This window comes from Phaethon aethereus (assembly GCF_964289735.1).
Source record: "Phaethon aethereus genome assembly, chromosome: 3".
In the NCBI taxonomy this organism is placed as follows: Eukaryota; Metazoa; Chordata; class Aves; order Phaethontiformes; family Phaethontidae; genus Phaethon; species Phaethon aethereus.
Window position 1 is genome coordinate 10834258 of NC_138576.1, and position 17933 is coordinate 10852190.

A 17933-nucleotide genomic window follows, 5' to 3' on the forward strand; every position below is an offset into this window, starting at 1 on the left:
GCTCATCATATTACAGGTTAACTGTTTAAAGGGGGTGGGGGAAAAGCATGAGGCATAATGAAGAACAGCTTTATAAGTCTCCTCCCTTCTTCCCAGAATAAGTCTATCCAGAGTTTAGGAGGTGTGTAAATTAAAAGACTGCCTTGACAGGCTATCGACAACCTTAACACATCATATAACAAGAGCAAACCTTAAATCTACCATTTTGGCTACCTTCGAAATTCACAGAGAAGCCCAGTCCTAATATAAAATCTCCTAGTGGTTCACATCTGGGTTTTGTAATTGCCATCTGAAAACAAATAGTGGTAGGAGTGATAAATGATTGGTCATCTCACTGGAATCCTATTACTCTAGTGCAGCCTTTTTCAGTAACTAAATAATATTGTATTTCTTCCAATATGAATCAAGGCTGAAAAAAGGTTTCATGTTCATCTTTTAAACTGTGTTTTCATAGCCAATTCATTTTGTTTTTAAATGTGTTCCTCTGCCCTTGCTTTTTCCCCCCCATTTTATTTACTATACCCTAAGCAGGGTTCTGATTTCTCCTCATCCTGCCGTGATTAAAGGCAGAGTCCTCTGCCGGGGATTCAAAAACCAGTGGACAACTCCCCCTGGGCTTATAATCTCACTGTTGTTCACCTGATGTCTTTGGGGAGATGAAAAGCAAATCCACGAGCTGCCAAGGATCACACCCAGGCAGGGATGTAGCGGTGCGAGCGCTGGTCCCTGCTTGGCAGCCAGGAGACAGACGTGACCCTGGGACGAGTTCATGGGGTCACACCCTGGCCCTGATGGAGACCCCCCATCCCCTCATGCCCTCATGGGGAACAGAGAGGGATTAAGCTGTAGGGCTGCAGTCCGTTCGCATCGAACTGAATGAACAGATCCCAGCCACAAATCACCCAATATTTTAACAGGCTTTGGGGGGGTTTCTGCCTCGCTTTAACCCTTTGCGGGAACTCAAGGCCTGCAGAAGACAGCCAGTGGGCAGTCCTCCAGCACATGTGGTGAAAGGACACCTGGTGCAAACCTGCTTTTTTCCATGTCCCAGACAGGGCTGAAGGGACATGGAGGACCCTTCCCTTCACCTCTCTGGTCTGGGGTCTCTGCTACAGCTGCTCTCCAACGCACTCCTCACCGCCGGTGTTTCCCATTGTCTGCTCACCAAACAGGTCCCCAGTTTGGCACCAAGCCATTTCCCAAGGAAGCCAGGACCTGGCTGTCAGTTGTCTCAGAGGCATTGGACCATAAGCTCTGCAGAGGATCTGGCTATCTCACAGGTGTCAGATCATAAGCTCTGCAGCCACCTGCTAGTTCCCAAGACATCTGAGCTTGCCCAAGCCCTTGCAAACTTCTTTCACGCAGTTTTTAGGTTACCACAGGGAGGTCCAGGGGCAGAGCTTCTGGCAATGGAGAGAAAATGTGTTTGTGCCCCTTTCCAAGCACCGGGGAGGGGGTGGTTGCTGCATCTCCATCATTTCTCCCTGTATTTCCTTGCCATCCTGCCCCAGGCTGGTGGATGGAGAATGATCTATTCTCTGGCAGAAGAGCCCTCTGCTAAAGCAGGGAGAGGTCATGGAGAACAGGAGCTGTACACTGATGATTTCTAACCTTTAGCATTTCTTTCTTCTCCCTCTTTTTCATCCCACTCACGCTCGGTCCCCTACAACCCCCTTCATGCTGAGGCAGGTGGCTGAGAAAATTCCTCTGGGCTATCTGTCAGTACAAGGCTTTTAGTTTAGCTACTGAGTGTAAAATCAGTCCTAACTGCAAATGCAGTCATATCACCGACTGGCTTCAGCTCTGTAGAAAATCCCAGTGTAACTGGTCCCAGAGTCAGGTTTTGAGCATGAGCTGAGGGTTAGACCAGAGTCAGTGGGATTGCTTGTGCAAGTAAAGGGTGTCAGGCAGGAGCTGGGCAGTTGACTCCCAAAGGGTGAGACACTGCTGGGCATCGCAGTCAGCACCAGCAACCAGTTCCTGGTCTATAGGTTGTATGTGAGTGCTCTCTAGTGGACAAAAAAATGAGTCCAGAGGCAAACACAGCTGATGCTCACTCTCCCTGAGCTGGAGTCACCCTCACCTGGGTGTCTCAGGCATTGGGTCTGCAATATCTACACACCATGGGCCTGTGCTGAGTGTCCTGGAGCAGCGTTTTGGAGGGTGGTTCAAAGCAGGGTCTTCTTGATGTGTGACCCTGCAGGGCAGAGGTTTGATGCGGGAGCGGTGCAGGGTTGCGGGGCATGCACGCCTCATCAGCTAAGAGCTCATACATGGAGAACAAGGTAACATCCCAACCCCTTCGCCATTACATGGCCTTTCAGTGCTTCTCCTTGTGTTGAAGGAAACACCTGCAGGACCTGCTCTGGTGCGTGCAGTCAGCAGGTAGAAGAGCAGACAGCTACTGTGGGAGGAGAGTAGAAACATTTTTTGGTCATGAAAGGGATTTCATGAAGAGGTGGGGAAAAATTATAATATCAACTCATTTACCAGCCACTGCTGAGCCTCTGGGAGCCCTCTGCTCCGAGAGCCCTGCCAGTGCTGGACATAGTTGCTCTGAGGGATGATAGTTCTTGTTTCATAGCACAAAGTGATAATCCACCAGATACAGGAGAAACTTAGACTACTTCAGTGTGACAAGAAGGTTTTTATGGAAGTCAGCTCAGGATGCAGGCCATAAAGTGTTTATGCAGTGGGTGCTCCCAGATCAGCAGAACCATATTATGAAACCCAAACATTCAAATGGTGTCCCAAAATAATGAGATTTATAAGGACACTATATTGCAATTGGGATTTACCTACATAAGGTATCTGAGTTTTGAGTTCTGAGAATAACTCATCACATTTTCCTTTTATTTCTTTGAAATGACAGCTAGAAGATTTTTTATGATGGTGATGGTAGAAAATGAAACACCCACTTGATGCATGAAACAGCTACATCAGCTATAGAGGTTATATGCATCTCTCCTTAAATTCTTTGTTTAAAACTTGGCTACTATTTTAGGTTTTCATCATGATACTGTCTGTCAGCAAGAGCACCTCTTATATGGACACTTCCCAATGCTCAGACATCCTCAACACAAATGAAGCTCCTTCAACCTCCTACTGAGCTTAATTACTTGTCTCGCATTCACTCTTTTCCTTCACTTTATAGAGGCCTTTGACTGAAATCAGACTGGTCTCCTTTTCTTTGAGCATCTTCTTCCACTTGGAGCAGTCATCTTTGACCTTGCCTCATGTAGTCAGAAACCACTGAGGCTCTAACACAGTACCACACATACCTGCAGTAAAAAATAGGGGATTGTTTATGTGTAGTTATTCTATGCAAACTCTTTAATAGTTTTGTTACAGAGATGCTGCAGCTATGCATAATCTAGGCTACTGAATACTGACTGCATGAATATATTGATTCAGTTTGATGCGAGTCCAGAAAGGAAGGGGAAAAAAAAGAAATGGTTAAAAATAAATCAGCAACCTATCGAACCAGTCAGCACTGGAGAGTTAAAAGGCAGGAAGAAAAGGCAGCAGTCCTAAAGAAAAGAGACATGAAACTTCAGAGCATTTCTTCCTCTTTGCTTTGCTCATACACAACTGAACTGAGGCAAGGGAGACCCATGAAGGTGAGAGGAGCAGCTGAGGGTAACTCAAATATTGGCAGGAAATCATAACTTTATTATGACTGGTATTGGTTCTCAGGTTCACTGCACGTTCTCCCATAGGCCTTTCCTGGCAGGTTTCCAGTTGACCATCAGCTACACTAACGAGTCCCAGTGCCACTGTGCCTGATGGCCTGGCTGCAGGGCCTGGCCAACACTCATCAATGTGCTCTTTTCTGCCAGAAAAAAAGAAAAAAAAAAAAGGGTCCAATGGAAGAAATTGTATATGTAGCATCCAAAGCAATATGGGGATCAAACTCTAAATATTCTGGGAGGTTGCATCTGAAAAAGCAAAGATTGTTGCTCAGCTCCAGCAGACAGCTCTGTCAGCATATAACAGCTTTCTTCTATCAGGTTTGATTTTTGTGCACCTTTTATGCTGAGTTTCACTCTTCACAGTCACCACCTGATCAAAGATCCTACCCTCATGGGTAAGTCAGCTGATTCTTTCCACAACTTCAGATGTAAGCAATGCTGAGGCATTTGTTTTATTTTCCAACAATATGATGATTTTGATTATATGGGCTGTGGAGTTATAAAAATGCAACATGTGATGTAACTTGTTAAGAAATCAGATAAATAGGCAGCGCTTGGACTTCTTCATGAGCATACCAACACAGTGCCCACAACCTCTCCAGGTCAAAGACAGAGCCCAGAAGCATCCTGGGGCCGAGCAGACACTTCTGCCTGGGGAGAAAAGCCCCATTTTTTGAAGCATCTTCACAGGTACTTGGAGATGTTTGGATGGACACTGCTCAGCCAGTGTGACAAGCACTGCCTCAGTGGGCACTCACAGCTCAGGTCCTGCTCTGGTTTTGCTCTCAGGCGGCAAACTGCCAGCTGCTGACTCCTTGTTACTATACGTGTGGATGTGGCGCTTCAGGACATGGTTTAGGGGACATGGTGGCACTGGATTAATGGTTGGACTTGATGATCTTGAAGGTCCTTTCCAACCTTAGTGATTCTGTGATTCTGTGAATAAATTGGATTATCCAGGAAGCCAACCAGGGATAAAAATGCCATTAAATACCTAATTCATTTAGACATGCAACAATTTGGGATATACCTATGCTTTCAGGAACTCCAGCCCAGAGCTTTTTAAGACACATCTGACTGTGTCTTGCCCTGGATACTACTTGGAGAATGACAGATACTGTAAAAAGTGTTGGGGTTTTATACACTACACACTTATACACTCACAGAGAATTCCTTTTTAACTGAAGAAGGTGAAAACGGTGGCGTAACTTTGTTTGCAGGCAAGCATTAGAAGCACATGGACCATGATTTTAAAATTAGACTGGACAAAGTCCAAGAAATTCAAAAGGCACGTAGAGGTGGCACTTAGTGATATGGTTTAGTGGTGGACTCGGCAGTGTTAGGTTGACAGTTGGACTCAATGATCTTAAGGGTCTTTTCCAACCTAAATGATTCTGTGATTCAATGATTCTATGAGTCCCTCAGAGGCCACATGAGAATGATTTGCTTCAAAAGCATTTTCCTGTAGCTTGCAGCACTTCTGGCAACCGTGACTCCTGTGCCAGGAAGGCTGAACCCATGTGGTGGTATTTACACTCTGCTTAAAAGGTTTCCAGTGGCAATAGCTAGCAAGAAAAAAACACCAGGATTTAGGAAGGAACTCCACTTATGAAGTCTCCTTTTTGGTTTATTTTGACTCCTCAGTTTCATGCTCCAGGATTCTCGTTTCACCAGCAAAATACTGCTCTGTATCTGCCATCTCTGGATTTCTACAGACTTCCATCATATCCCCAACTCCTCCAGCTGTTTCTTTCCACGATGAAAAGCCCTAATCCACGCACCAGGTCCTCTTTTAGGGGCTGCTCCTCCCTGGGGGCACCCCTGGGCCCCGCTGCATTCCCACTCGGGGTGCAGAGCCTGTTCGCGGGGCAGCTGCACTGATGCAGCGGCGTGTCCGGTTTCTACTGCAGTTCTAGTATGCCCCGAACATCTCCTCAGGCTTCTGCTGTGGTATCGGGGTGTGGGCAGAAAGCTGTGCCCGGCGTGAAGGGTTTTTATCCTCGCCGCTTCCCTGCAGAAGCCCTGCACACCCCTGCAGGGAAGCACCGAGGAAGCAAAAAGCACCCAAGGTGCACCCAGAAGCGTGAAAACGGAGCGGGGGTCCCCAGGCCAGCTGCGGGTGCCGGTGAGGGGCAGCAGCTGCCTGCTGCTTTCTGTCCAAAACAAAGGTTGGGGCAAAGAGCACCGCTGGGCACCCACCCCGCTGGGCCGGGGCCGCAGCGGAGGGGGCACACAGGCACCGGGCCGGCGGGTCCAAGGCAGGTGGATGCGTGCAAGGGGTCTCGGCGGCGCGCGGACGGCACCGGGGCCCGGGGAAGCGCCTTGGTCCCGAGCAAGAAGAGCGAGTGGCGAAGAACTGGTAGAGCTCGCGCGCCAGAGGTGCTGCTTGTCGGTGTAGTCGTGGCCGAGTGGTTAAGGCGATGGACTAGAAATCCATTGGGGTCTCCCCGCGCAGGTTCGAATCCTGCCGACTACGAGCCAGGTCACTCACTCTTTTCTTCCCCGGCCCGGATGTTTCCCTGCCCCCGCCCTTCCCAGCGATCGTTTTGCTCCACAGCCGCCCGCCGGCAAACATCCGGCAGAGCGGCCGCTGCCGGCCCGAGGGAGGCGGGCGGGACCCAGTGACAGCCGGACGTGGCCTCTCCGTCCGGGCCGGCGCTGATCCGGAGCGACGCCGCTTCCCTGCGCCATGCAGCACGGCCAGGCGCCCGCCGTGCTGGTCACCACCAGGTACCGGGGAGCGCAGAGAGTAGCCTGCCTGCGCTGCGCCGGGCGCTGCCGCCGCGGGGCCGCCGGCCGCGGCCTCCCCTTAGCGGGGCAGGGCCCGCGCCGCCGCCGCGCTGGTGGCGGCGCCGCCCGGGGAAGGGAAGGAGCGCGGAGGCCGGCACCTCACGGGGACCCCGGGGCGGGCGCCGAGGGGAGGCCGAGGGGCGGCCGGCGCTGAGCAGAGGCCGAGGGCACCGGCGGAGCAGCTGGGACGAGGCCGAGGTGGGCAGCGGGTGGCTCGTGCCTGGGTTTGTCCCCGGGACGCTCCGGATACGTGCGGTTCCTCGAGTTTTTCGGCATTTCAGAGCCGGCAGAGGCCCCTGTGGCCATCTGGCCCGTCCTCTGTAGCACCGGCCGTTTCGTTCTGGCCTCCTGTCGTTGACTTGGGGTCCTTTCCTGGCCTCGTTGACACTGCTGGGGACACAACGTGTGCTCCCACCCTCCAGGAAACGTCTTTTCCTTGTCAGCACATCGAGGCGGGTCAGAAGGAATTCAAGTTAGTCCTGATGCCTACACCAGAATCTTTGAGGTGGTGTGTCATCAGCGCTTTTGGCTGACCCCCATTCCCCGCCACCGTGCCCTGCGCCCCGATCCTCATGTCCACCAGGCCACAGGGACCCCGCCTGGCTTGAAGTTAGGCCAGCGAAGGGCAAAATAAGTTTATTCCGTTTGCCCACCTTCTTGAAACCGCGCTGTGGGTGGGCGCAGAGGCGCTGTTTTCAGTTGCATTAGATTTTTAAAACCTGTATTTTCCTAGATGTGGCGAATGAACCCTCAAGAGAAATGCCTCAAGAAGAAAATGTTTGTGGCAATCTTTACAGAGAAACGAGAGATCTCTCTTTTTTTTTTAACCCCCATGGGGTATTTGAGACCACATGTCGGATGTAACATGAGAAACAGAAGTGTTGATTCAGCAAGGTCCTGACTCTTGCACCTACCTCCTAGGACATACATAAGTAGCAACTATTTCAATCACATTAACTTCAAAGCCATTATTTTAGTCCTTAAATATTTGGCTTTATCAGGACCTGACTTCCTTCAGAGCACTGGCCTTGAACCTTCAAACGTATCTGACAACTCACATGTTTTGAAGGACTGACTTTATGTTAGGTTTAGCTTTGGAAATGGAAATCTGAACACCTGGGTTTATTTTACAGTCAGTAGACTTTACCACTTGTAAATTTCCCCACTGATATTGGAATACTTTCAGTGATAAAATTGGATATATATGTACATGTGGGATTAAGGCTTTAGAAAGCGAATATATTTTCTAGCTTGTGAGGTAAGATTGTGAGGTATAATTGTGACTTTTTCACTCTTTGTACATACTGGTTTTGGGAATAGGATTCCTAGTTGCTATTGTAATATAAATAATAATCTGTATACAGATTATATATATATATATTGTGGTTAGACTATGCAGAGAAATAAAACCCTTTACTGGATAATTTGTGCCTGATATTTTGCCTTCAGTTAATGAATAAACTGGTTGTACAAGTTTTTTCTCCTTTTGCTGTGACCTGAGTTGTCACTGTTTGGTCCCCTTTGGGCAGAGATTTTTGGAGCTGGGTGCTGCTGATGGGGCTGACTTTATTGAGGCAGAAAGTGCAGAGTCCACTCTCCTGACCACACAGACACTGGAATAAAGTTTCTCTGGTCACAGCACTTACATCCCTTGCTTTGCTTTCTTGCTTGCAATGGCTGCTTTCCCCCTTCTCTCATCTTCACCTTTCAGCACAGAAAGCAGACTAATTAAAGTACAAAGCCTCTACATTACAGCAAATCAAAAGACAGGAGTGAAAAACTGTGGCTCTTCTGTGAACTGTGGACACTGCTCTATTCATCTGACCTTTATGTAGTCTGTCCCATGCTGATCCTGCATGATCCGATCGTGCAAGCACAGTGTTACTGGTATGAATGGTTTCCTTGTATTCAGGTGAAGTGATTCCTGTTAGGAAAGTTAACCATGTGCCCACGTCTGCCCGAGCCATCGGTATTGTAGACAAAAGCGTAACTTAGGGATACACAAGCTAGATTTAAATAAGGAGTAGAAGCAATAAACCTCTGTGTTCAATTTAAACAACCAGCTTTCTCCTTTTGCTTCTTTTTTGAAGCTACTAGTGTAAAAATAATTGTGTTTCATGTGAAAAATGCAATGAAGCTATATTCCACCTTGGGATTTGTAGGTGCTGCTTCCATTTGAGTAACAACAATAAGAGTACTGAATTAAAACACCGGGGCTGCTTATTTTGAAACTAGGGCATTACAAGAACTAGTGTGCACTTTGGATATTACTCTCTATCTGTCTTAGCCTCCCTGCTGACTTCTGTTTGTTTAGAATCCTTTTTATATTAAGAAAAACACACAGTCCTGTTGCGGTGGAAGAGATAATAGCTAGCGGTAGGTTTCCTGTAAGAGACGATAATGAAAGCGATCACAAGGCCTAAAGCAAGCAAACAAAAATGTAGCTATTCCCCCTGCCTCTAATTGCTTGGCATTACAGTCATTTTATCTCAGACTTTTAATGAATTTAAAAGGTGTAGATATGGTACTTAACTAACTTCATGACCTTTTTAGAACACTTTGATGTGGCAGCTTTTACGGTGAAGTTCTTGTGTCATCTCAGGATATCTGTACGTGGTTGGTGTTTCAAGCTAAATAAAGCCATTCCGGAAGGATGGTTTACTGGTGGGTTTTCCTTTTATTTACATCAGAGGTGAAAAGCAGGTTAATTTATCATTTATATTCTGTGGCTGTGTTAACAGAAGTCAGTCACTCCTGAGTACCACCCTTTTGACAGACCTTTTTGCTGTCATAGCTGCAGTCACAACTTTTGAGTGACTACACATCTGGAGAGCATTTCCTCTGCTACAGGTATATTCTAAAAAACCCACATCCAGCTGATTTTACTGGCAGGTGTCCTTTGAGCCAGCATTTTGGTTGCCACTGAAGGAGACGACACTCCAGATAATGACTGTTACTTACTGCTTTGACAGGCTGATGTGTGAAAACCAGGCACCTATGTATTTATACATCAGCACTATTCATTCTGTGTTTAGAGCCCAACAACGTGTAACTGCGAACAAGATGTTGTCTGATAGTGTATTTTGACTGGCAGAAAATGAGAACAGAATTGGAGCAAACAGAATGGCGTTTAGGTACCTGGTATAAAATCCTGGCGATGGTAGAGCTGTTGTTAAAGCCCTCATGTTTTAAACATGGCTGTCAGAGAGGACTGGGTACAAAAGTGGGCCTGTGCCCTTGTTTGTTGTCTGATTTATAGACAACTCTTGAGATAGATACTCTCTTTAAAAAGCTTTTTATTGTTTTGCATTGGAGATTGAGAGGTTGCGTTCTTGGGAAAACTCAAGTTTCAAAAGAACTGATCAAGTTTTGACATGATGAGAGGAGTCTTTTGAATCCTTGTTTCAAACTACATTGTTTAAACCTCTTTAAAGTTTATTTAAAGTTTGTACGCCTCATGTATCTTTACGTGAAGGGCTCCTGTGTTAATGAATCTAAACTTCCTAAAAAAAAGAGGCAAGAATTCCACATGACACCTCTGCAATCCACAGGAAGTCCAGGGAAGATGGGACTTAACAGAAGAAAAAAAAGGCAGGAAAAAATATTTAATGCAAAGAAAATTCTTTTTTTTAAACAGTCCCCTCTGATTTCATTAAGAAACATTCACACATAGGAATGACACATTCAGAAATGTGTTCAGAGAGTATTCAATGCTGTATCGGGTCTGCGTGACCAGGTTTTGGTAGCGGGGGCTGCAGGGGTGGCTTCTGTGAGCAGCTGCCAGAAGCTTCCCCCGTGTCCCACAGAGCCAGTGCCAGCGGCTCCAAGAGGGACCCGCCGCTGGCCAAGGCCGAGCCCGTCGGCGACGGTGGCAGCGCCGCTGGGAGAGCAGAGCTGAGAAGGGGAAAAACCTGCGCAACAGCAACTGCAGCCGGAGAGAGGAGTGAGAACATGGGGGAGAACAGCCCTGCAGCCCCAGCCCAGAGCAGGAGGGGCAGGAGGGCTCCGGGCGCCAGAGCAGAGGGTCCCCGGCAGCCCCTGGGGAAGCCCCCGGGGAGGCGGATGTGCCCCTGCGGCCATGGAGCTCCACGGGGGAGCAGATCTGCACCCGCACCGGGGAGGGCCCCATGCCGGAGCAGGGGGATGCCCGAAGGAGGCCGTGACCCCGTGGGCAGCCCGTGCTGGGGCCGGCTCCTGGCAGGGCCTGTGGCCCCGTGGGGAGAGAGAGGAGCCCCGGCTGGAGCAGGGTTGCTGGCAGGACCTGGGACCCCACGGGGCCCAGGCTGGAGCAGCCTGTTCCTGAAGGACGGCACCCGTGGGGGGACCCGGGCTGGAGTAGGTTTGCTGGCAGCACTTGTGACCCCGCGGGGCCCAGGCTGGAGCAGCCTGTTCCTGAAGGACGGCACCCGTGGGGGGACCCGGGCTGGAGCAGTTCATGCAGAACTGCAGCCTGTGGGAAGGACTCACGTTGGAGAAGTCCATGGAGGACTGTCTCCTGTGGGAGGGACCCCAAGCTGGAGCAGGGCAGAGGGTGAGGAGTCCTCCCCCTGAGGAGGAAGGAGCGGCAGAGACCAGGTGTGATGAACTGACCGCAACCCCCATTCCCCGTCCCTCTGCGCCGCTTGTGGGGAGGAGGGAGAGAAATGGGGAGTGAAGTTGAGCCCAGGAAGAAGGGAGGGGCTGGGAGAAGGTGTTTTAAGATTTGGTTTTATTATTGGTTTCTCATAACCCTAGTCTGATTTGATTGACAATAAATTAAATTAATTTCCCCAAGTCGAGTCTGTTTTGCCCATGATGGCAGTTGCTGACTGATCTCTCCCTGCCCTTATCTCGACCCATGAGCCTTTCGTTACCTTTTCCCTCCCCTGCCCAGCTGGGGAGGGCGGTGACAGAGCGGCTCTGGTGGGCACCTGGCATCCATCCACAAATGCTCTGGATGATAAACTTCTTTCTGATTCTGGCAGAGTATTTGGTTCCAGCAGCAGTAGTATTGAGTGTGCTGTGGTTTGGCAGGGAGGGAACTTTGGGGAAAGGATCTCTGGTCAGTTTTGGTTTCCAGCCTATTGAAACAGACTGTGCATCTTGTTAAATGTTCTGTTGTCTTGTGCCCAAGAGACCCCAAGCTGCTTGGTCTTGGGACACTATAAGATCCTGGCATTCCTCTTGCAAAAATGTCATAAATAATTCCTTGGCTGGGAATCCAACAGGAAGGTGACGCCATGGTTCAGTGGATCTGAAGCTCTCAGAAGAAAACGTGTTGAGTAAACTGCAGCAGCAGCACCCTTGTTGCATGTTCCTCTAAGAGGAGCCGTGGGTGGTTCTGTCTGTTGGCAGCTCTCAGAGGTTAATGCTGTGATTCTTTTTCTACTTTAACTGGTTATGAAAGGACAGGTGGTTTTGTTTCCAGTGGGATTTTCTGTGGGAAAGCTGGGATGCTATAGCCAGTAGCTAATACTAGCCCTTTCTGCTACTTGGCAACAAGACTGTTAGTCAGACAGTGAAGACCAGAAGGCAGCGCAAAGAGATCATGTACTCCTTTAACTTGCTCCATCCTGATTGACAGATGTTTGTCTAATTTTGCTCAAGGACCTCCTCAGGCGGAAACTGTGTGGAGCAACTTCTCTTTGTATTTCAGGCTTTAATCTACTTCCCTAGTTGGCGCTTATGAACCTCATGTTGTCCTTGCACTCAAGCAAGCTCCTTCTGTCTTTTGTGGTCTCTTTCAGCTATTGTCTCTGCCATTCCTGGGGATGTCTTAAATCAAAGGAGAGGTGGATAGGGCTTAGTGAGAATTGTAGCGAACACACCTTTGCTTCAAAACAAGCTGTGATGAGAGATCATGGGATCTTCTCATCTCATTGAAGGTAGGGCAGCACCTTCAAGTCCTGTTCTGAATGAATCCTCATCTTCTGTTCCCAGAAATGCTGTGTTTCTGGCACTTTGTCTGCAGTGGCAAGTGGCAGGTGCTTTGGGATAGAGTATAGGAATCAGGCCGTGTCCAAATTTGTGTTGTTGCAGAGTAGGAGCAGTGTGGGGGTAGGGTTTGCCTGGTGTCCTGCTGTGTCCTTTTGTCTGGGGGAGAGTTAGTTTTCTTCCTAATAGCTGGAACAGTGCTGTGCTTTGGAGTTGGTATGAGGGTAACGTTGGTAACACGCTGGTGTTTTTAGTTGCTGCTAAGCAGTCGTAGTGCTTACACTCAGCCAAGGACTGTTCAGCTCCCCACGCTCCGCCAGCGGGGAGGGGCACAAGAAGCTGGGAGGGGGCACGGCCAGAACAGCTGAGCCAGCCCTTCCAGATACATTCCCTTCCAGATAACATCATGCCCAGTGTGTGAACTGGAGTTGGCCGAGGGGTGGGAATTGCTGCTCGGGGATGGGCTATCAGTCACCGGGTGGTAAGGAGTTGTTGCATTGTGCGTCACTTGGTTTTGTGTATTCCTTTATCCATCATATTATTGTTATAATTTCCTCTTCCTTTGCTGTCCTATTAAACTGTTTTTATCTCAACCTATGAGGTTTTTTTCCAATTCTGTCCTCCATCTCATCTGGGCAGGGAGAGGCGAGCGAGTGGCTGCCTGTTGGTTAGCCGCTGGCTGGGGCCAAACCACGACATGCTGAAATGGGAGTCTTTGCGCTGACTTTCTTGAGCTTTGAACTAGACCCTCGGAGAGGGTCAATTAAAAGTCTCTGTGCCAATGCCTGAACTCTGCCTGTGTTTTCTTCCCTAGGCAAATTCAGAATACGCACACGGGGCTGGATTTGTCGGTGCCGGAATACCAGGAAATCCGTGGGAAGATGATGTCTGGCCATGTAGAGTATCACATTGTCGTTGTTACCCGACTGCCTGCCTTCAAATCAGCAAAGCACAAGCCTGAAGATGTAGTTCAATTTATGGTAAATGTTTAATCAGTGCTGTGTTAGTGATCACTTTCTTAATCAGCTTTGATTTTTTTGGTCCTTATGTGGCAGATACTTTGTCATCACAGCCAAGGGTCAAGGTCCGTAGTATGACAGGAGTCTGTACCATTCCTGTAATAGGAGTATTATATATATATTAACTGAACTTTTTATTCCAAGAGCTCAAAGCAACTATGACTGGGTTGCCTTTAAGGCATTTTGCATTATGGGCCAACAAATAGAAACCAGTTAAGCTTTTTATAAGTCCTGCTACAAAATTATTTTCGCTAATGTACATATCAGCACTGGGACTTGGTACATAAACATGAAATAAATATATAATAGTTTACTTGAATGGAGAGAGAATTGTGTGGGGCAATAAGAGGAATTAACCTTGCAGTAGGTTAGTCTTCACCTGTTAGCCTTGACATGGTTTTTAAAATCCTTAGTAAGAGAGTATGACAAGGAAGTGTCCATATAAAACGTTATTGACTTGGATTGTCTTTTTCATGATACCTGCAGAGTAGAGGTCTGAAAACACAGCACATGAGATTCATTTCACCTGTTTTAAGTCATCTATAGCATGTGCATGTCCACTTGAGCTGTCTCACCTGGGACTGTATGTTGAGTCGATGGAAAAAGGTACATTTAGGGTACATTTCATTTGCTCTACTTTAGCTGTCTGCTGAACCGCTCCTAAGAAGCGCATTTCTCTGTCCATTGACTATATAGGGACTCTGAGAGGGTGCACTCTGTGGCATGCTGTGAACATTTGCTCTTCAGATGTTTTGGGGATAACTGTAATGTCAGAGTGATGTGAGTGTGTGGTTACCTGGTAGACCATTAGCCCTAGTGTAATTCATGTTCCGTAGAATATAGCTGTTAAATGCATATTTACACAATCTAATTTGCAGATAAAACCACATCTGTCAATGTTGTGAAGAGGTGCTTGGTGAGGAGATCTCATACATTTATTGCACTCCTTATGCTATATATAACTCCATGGTAAAAGCAGCAACGCTGGCATACGAGTCTGTTCTGTTCTCCCTCCTTGTTCTTGCTCTTGCAGTGCTTCCTTCTGTGTGCCATTGTGGCTATTCTGTAATGTCAGCTAAGGAAGCGGTCCTGGCTAAACATGGGTATTTGGGAGTTTGTTATTTAGTACTAATTTACACCTGTTTCTTGAGCCTGCAAAGTTGCACAGCCCCATTAAAGTTTGTTTTAGGACAGGGGAAGGGCCAGACATGGGCAGGTAAGAGAAGGGATGTTCAATTGCTTTTTTTCTGCAGCAGTGCCTGCTTTATTACATAACATTTCCATGCAGCTCTGTGCAAGAAAGAACCTGACTAAACCTGAGGTGTTAAACTGGGCTATTGTCATCTAAGATTTTGCTTCCCTTAAGAAAAAGTAGATAAAATCAACTTGTCGGTAAAGAGGAGAAACAGACTTCCTGCTGTGGCCACCCTGCTTGCTGAGATTGTCTGTTCCCATGCCCACTCTCTCTAGGAGGATTTTCAGCACTTAGTTTCTCTTCTCAAGTGAAATGAACCTTCCTGATTTCTTCTCTGGTCAGACCTCGTGACATTTCATTCTTCATGAAGGAGAAAACTGGTGTAGTCTGACGGGAATAACATTTGTCTCATGAAATACATTTTTTTTTTCAGCTGACTAAGTCTGATATATTATGTAGTTTGGTGTATGAGAGTAATTTAAAACCCTGAGCTGGGAGGTTGAAGGATAAATGCCTTGCATCAATTCATTCCGATGGGTCTTTTCTGTATGTATTACTGGAAGGAACAGAGGGATTCACCTGTCCTAACTTATCTCTCCGTAAATTGGATATTTTAATCTGGGTCTGTCCTAGCTTTTATGGTCAATGGGGAGAAGGGGGATGAGGTGACTCATCCTCTGGAAATGCTGCTCTTCTTTGACCATAAAGGGAAAGCATTCTACAGACAGCTGGGATCGGGGGCTTCAACTCTAGGCTAAAATGCTTAAGGCTTAGTTGAGTTGCACACAACTCACTGTCTATACACCGGCAGTGCTCTGGGATTTTCCACCTAGCCTTCAGAAGATTGTGGGTCTCCCATAGGTCCTATGTGATATTTGCCTGCCCCACACAAGCCCTTTGGATACCCCAGAGCATCTCAGATGGCATGAGATGCCTGTCTTTACACAGAACAATCTGCTCTCTATGATTAGATGTCTACATTTGCAGCGGATTTCTAAGCTCCCTATCCCAGTCAGTGCAATGCTGTTCAGAAGAATGCAGTTGAGTGTGTTCGGTGTGGGGGAATCCACTTTGCTTAATGTACATGGCTGGTACCATTTGTGAAACCCTAAGTTATCCTAGATGTCTGCACAGGGCTGGCAGATGTGACACAGGACATAAAGGCATTGGCACCATCCTGGAACAGAGCGAGGTGAGATTCTATAAACGATTCGAGGTACCACTAGCTGCCTGTGTTCAGGTGAGTTCAGCTGCATCTTGCCAAAACGTAGTGACTGTCATGACAACTGAGACGCTTCCTGCATATAGGCAGTTGTCTTAACCTGGAGGCAAATCCCAACCCCATGGCTGCCAGGTGAGGTGAGTTGCACCCGTAGTGTCTTGCATAGTGCCATGTTCTGCTGGATGTTGTACCAGCACAAACAAGAACTGCGACCCTTCCCTGGAGAGTTTGCAGGTGACATGTAAGAGAACCAGGCGCCTGGGGAATAGTAGAGAAGGATGAGGTTTCATTGGGCAGCAGGTAATGAAAGCAGGTCATTGGGCAGCATTGGATTCATGAAAGGCAGGTCCTGCTTGACCAACCTGATCTCCTTCTATGATCAGGTGACCCACCTCGTGGATGAGGGAAAGGCTGTGGATATTGTCTACCTGGACTTCAGTAAAGCCTTTGACAGCGTCTCCCACAGCATTCTCCTGGAGAAACTGGCAGCTCATGGCTTAGACAGGTTTACTCTTCGCTGGGTAAAGAACTGGCCGGATGGCCGAGCTCAGAGAGTTGTGACGAACAGAGTTAAATCCAGTTGGTAGCAGGTCACAAGCGGTGTTCCCCAGGGCTCAGTTTTGGGGCCGGTCTTGTTTAATGTCTTTATCGATGATCTGGATGAGGAGATCGAGTGCTCCCTCAGTAAGTTTGCAGATGACACGAAGTTGGGCAGGAGTGTTGGTCTGCTCAAGGGCAGGAAGGCTCTGCAGAGGGATCTGGACAGGCTGGATCGATCGGCTGAGGTCAACTGTATGAGGTTTAAAAAGGCCAAGTGCCGGGTCCTGCACTTGGTCACAATAAACCCATGCAACGCTACAGGCTTGAGGAAGAGTAGCTGGAAGGTTGCCCGGTGCAAAAGGACCTGGGGGTGTTGGCTGACAGCCAGGTGAACAAGAGCCACCAGTGTGCCCAGGTGGCCAAGAAGGCCAACAACATCCTGGCCTGTATCAGCAATAGTGTGGCCAGCAGGAGTAGGGAAGTGATCGTGCCCCTGGACTTGGCACTGGTGAGGCTACACCTCGAATCCTGTGTTCAGTTTTGGGCCCCTCACTACAAGAAGGACATTGAGGTGCTTGAGTGTGTCCAAAGAAGGGCAATGAAGCTGGTGAGGGATCTGGAGCACAAGTCTTATGAGGATTGGCCGAGGGAGCTGGGGTTGTTCAGTCTGGAGAAGAGAAGGCTGAGGGGAGACCTCATCGCTCTCTACAACTACCTGAAAGGGGGTTATGGTGAGGTGGGTGTTGGTCTCTTCTCCCAAGTAACTAGCGACAGGACGAGAGAAAATGGCCTCAAGTTGCGCCAGGGAAGGTTTAGACTAGATATTAGGAGAAATTTCTTCACCGAGAGAGTGGTCAGGCATTGGAACAGGCTGCCCAGGGAGGTGGTGGAGTCACCATCGCTGGAAGTGTTCAAAAAACATTTAGACGTGGCACTTCAGGACATGGTTTAGTGTGCACGGTGGTGTTGGGTTTATGGTTGGACTTGATGATCTTAAAGGTCTTTTCCAACCTTAATGTTTCTGTGAATTCTGTCCAACACATGGGATTTGTAATGGGGGGAGTGAGGGGAGACGTCTGAAGGAGGAGAAAGAAACAACCGTGTGCCTGTTCTGCCTTCCCAAGTATGCGAGCAGGATGAGAGAGGAAACTTATTTTTGCTGTTGTTGAAATTATCAGATTTGAGAGGCTGGGGGAAGGACCCAGTGCCACAGTGCTGAGATGACAGGTGGGTTAGAGGAGATGGGTAGATGTAGTAGAATTTTCATTGGCTTTGGATATGTTATTCCAATTTTGGCTGCCTCAGGAGCCAGGTCTGTGTTTTGAGACCCGTTGTCTTTATTTTTTCTTCATCCTCCTTCTACTCTTTTTCTCCCTGAAATATTAGCTAAATTGATTTTCCTTGTCCAGCTGTTCTTTCACCTTTTTCCAGCTGAAGTGACTGCCCTCCACACTCTCACACCCTACATGGCAGCAGCGAAACTGGCTTTCTGTGCGTTAGGCATGAGCAGCTGCAGGCAGCGATGTGATTGAGCAGCATTTATTACTCAAATAGCTTCTCTA

The 17933-nt window shown here is 48.1% G+C and overlaps 1 protein-coding gene across 1 annotated transcript in view; it reads left to right on the top strand.

The window, feature by feature from the left end:
* Positions 1-6381: 6381 nt before the first annotated feature.
* Positions 6382-17933, top strand: part of HS1BP3 (HCLS1 binding protein 3) — a gene marked incomplete at both ends in the record, with an annotated part of 50357 nt that continues 38805 nt past the window's right edge. Inside the window, 2 exons of the mRNA XM_081997089.1 lie at positions 6382-6422; positions 13210-13375. Of these exons, the coding sequence (XP_081853215.1) occupies positions 6382-6422; positions 13210-13375 (207 nt within the window). The remainder of the gene's footprint in view (positions 6423-13209; positions 13376-17933) is intronic.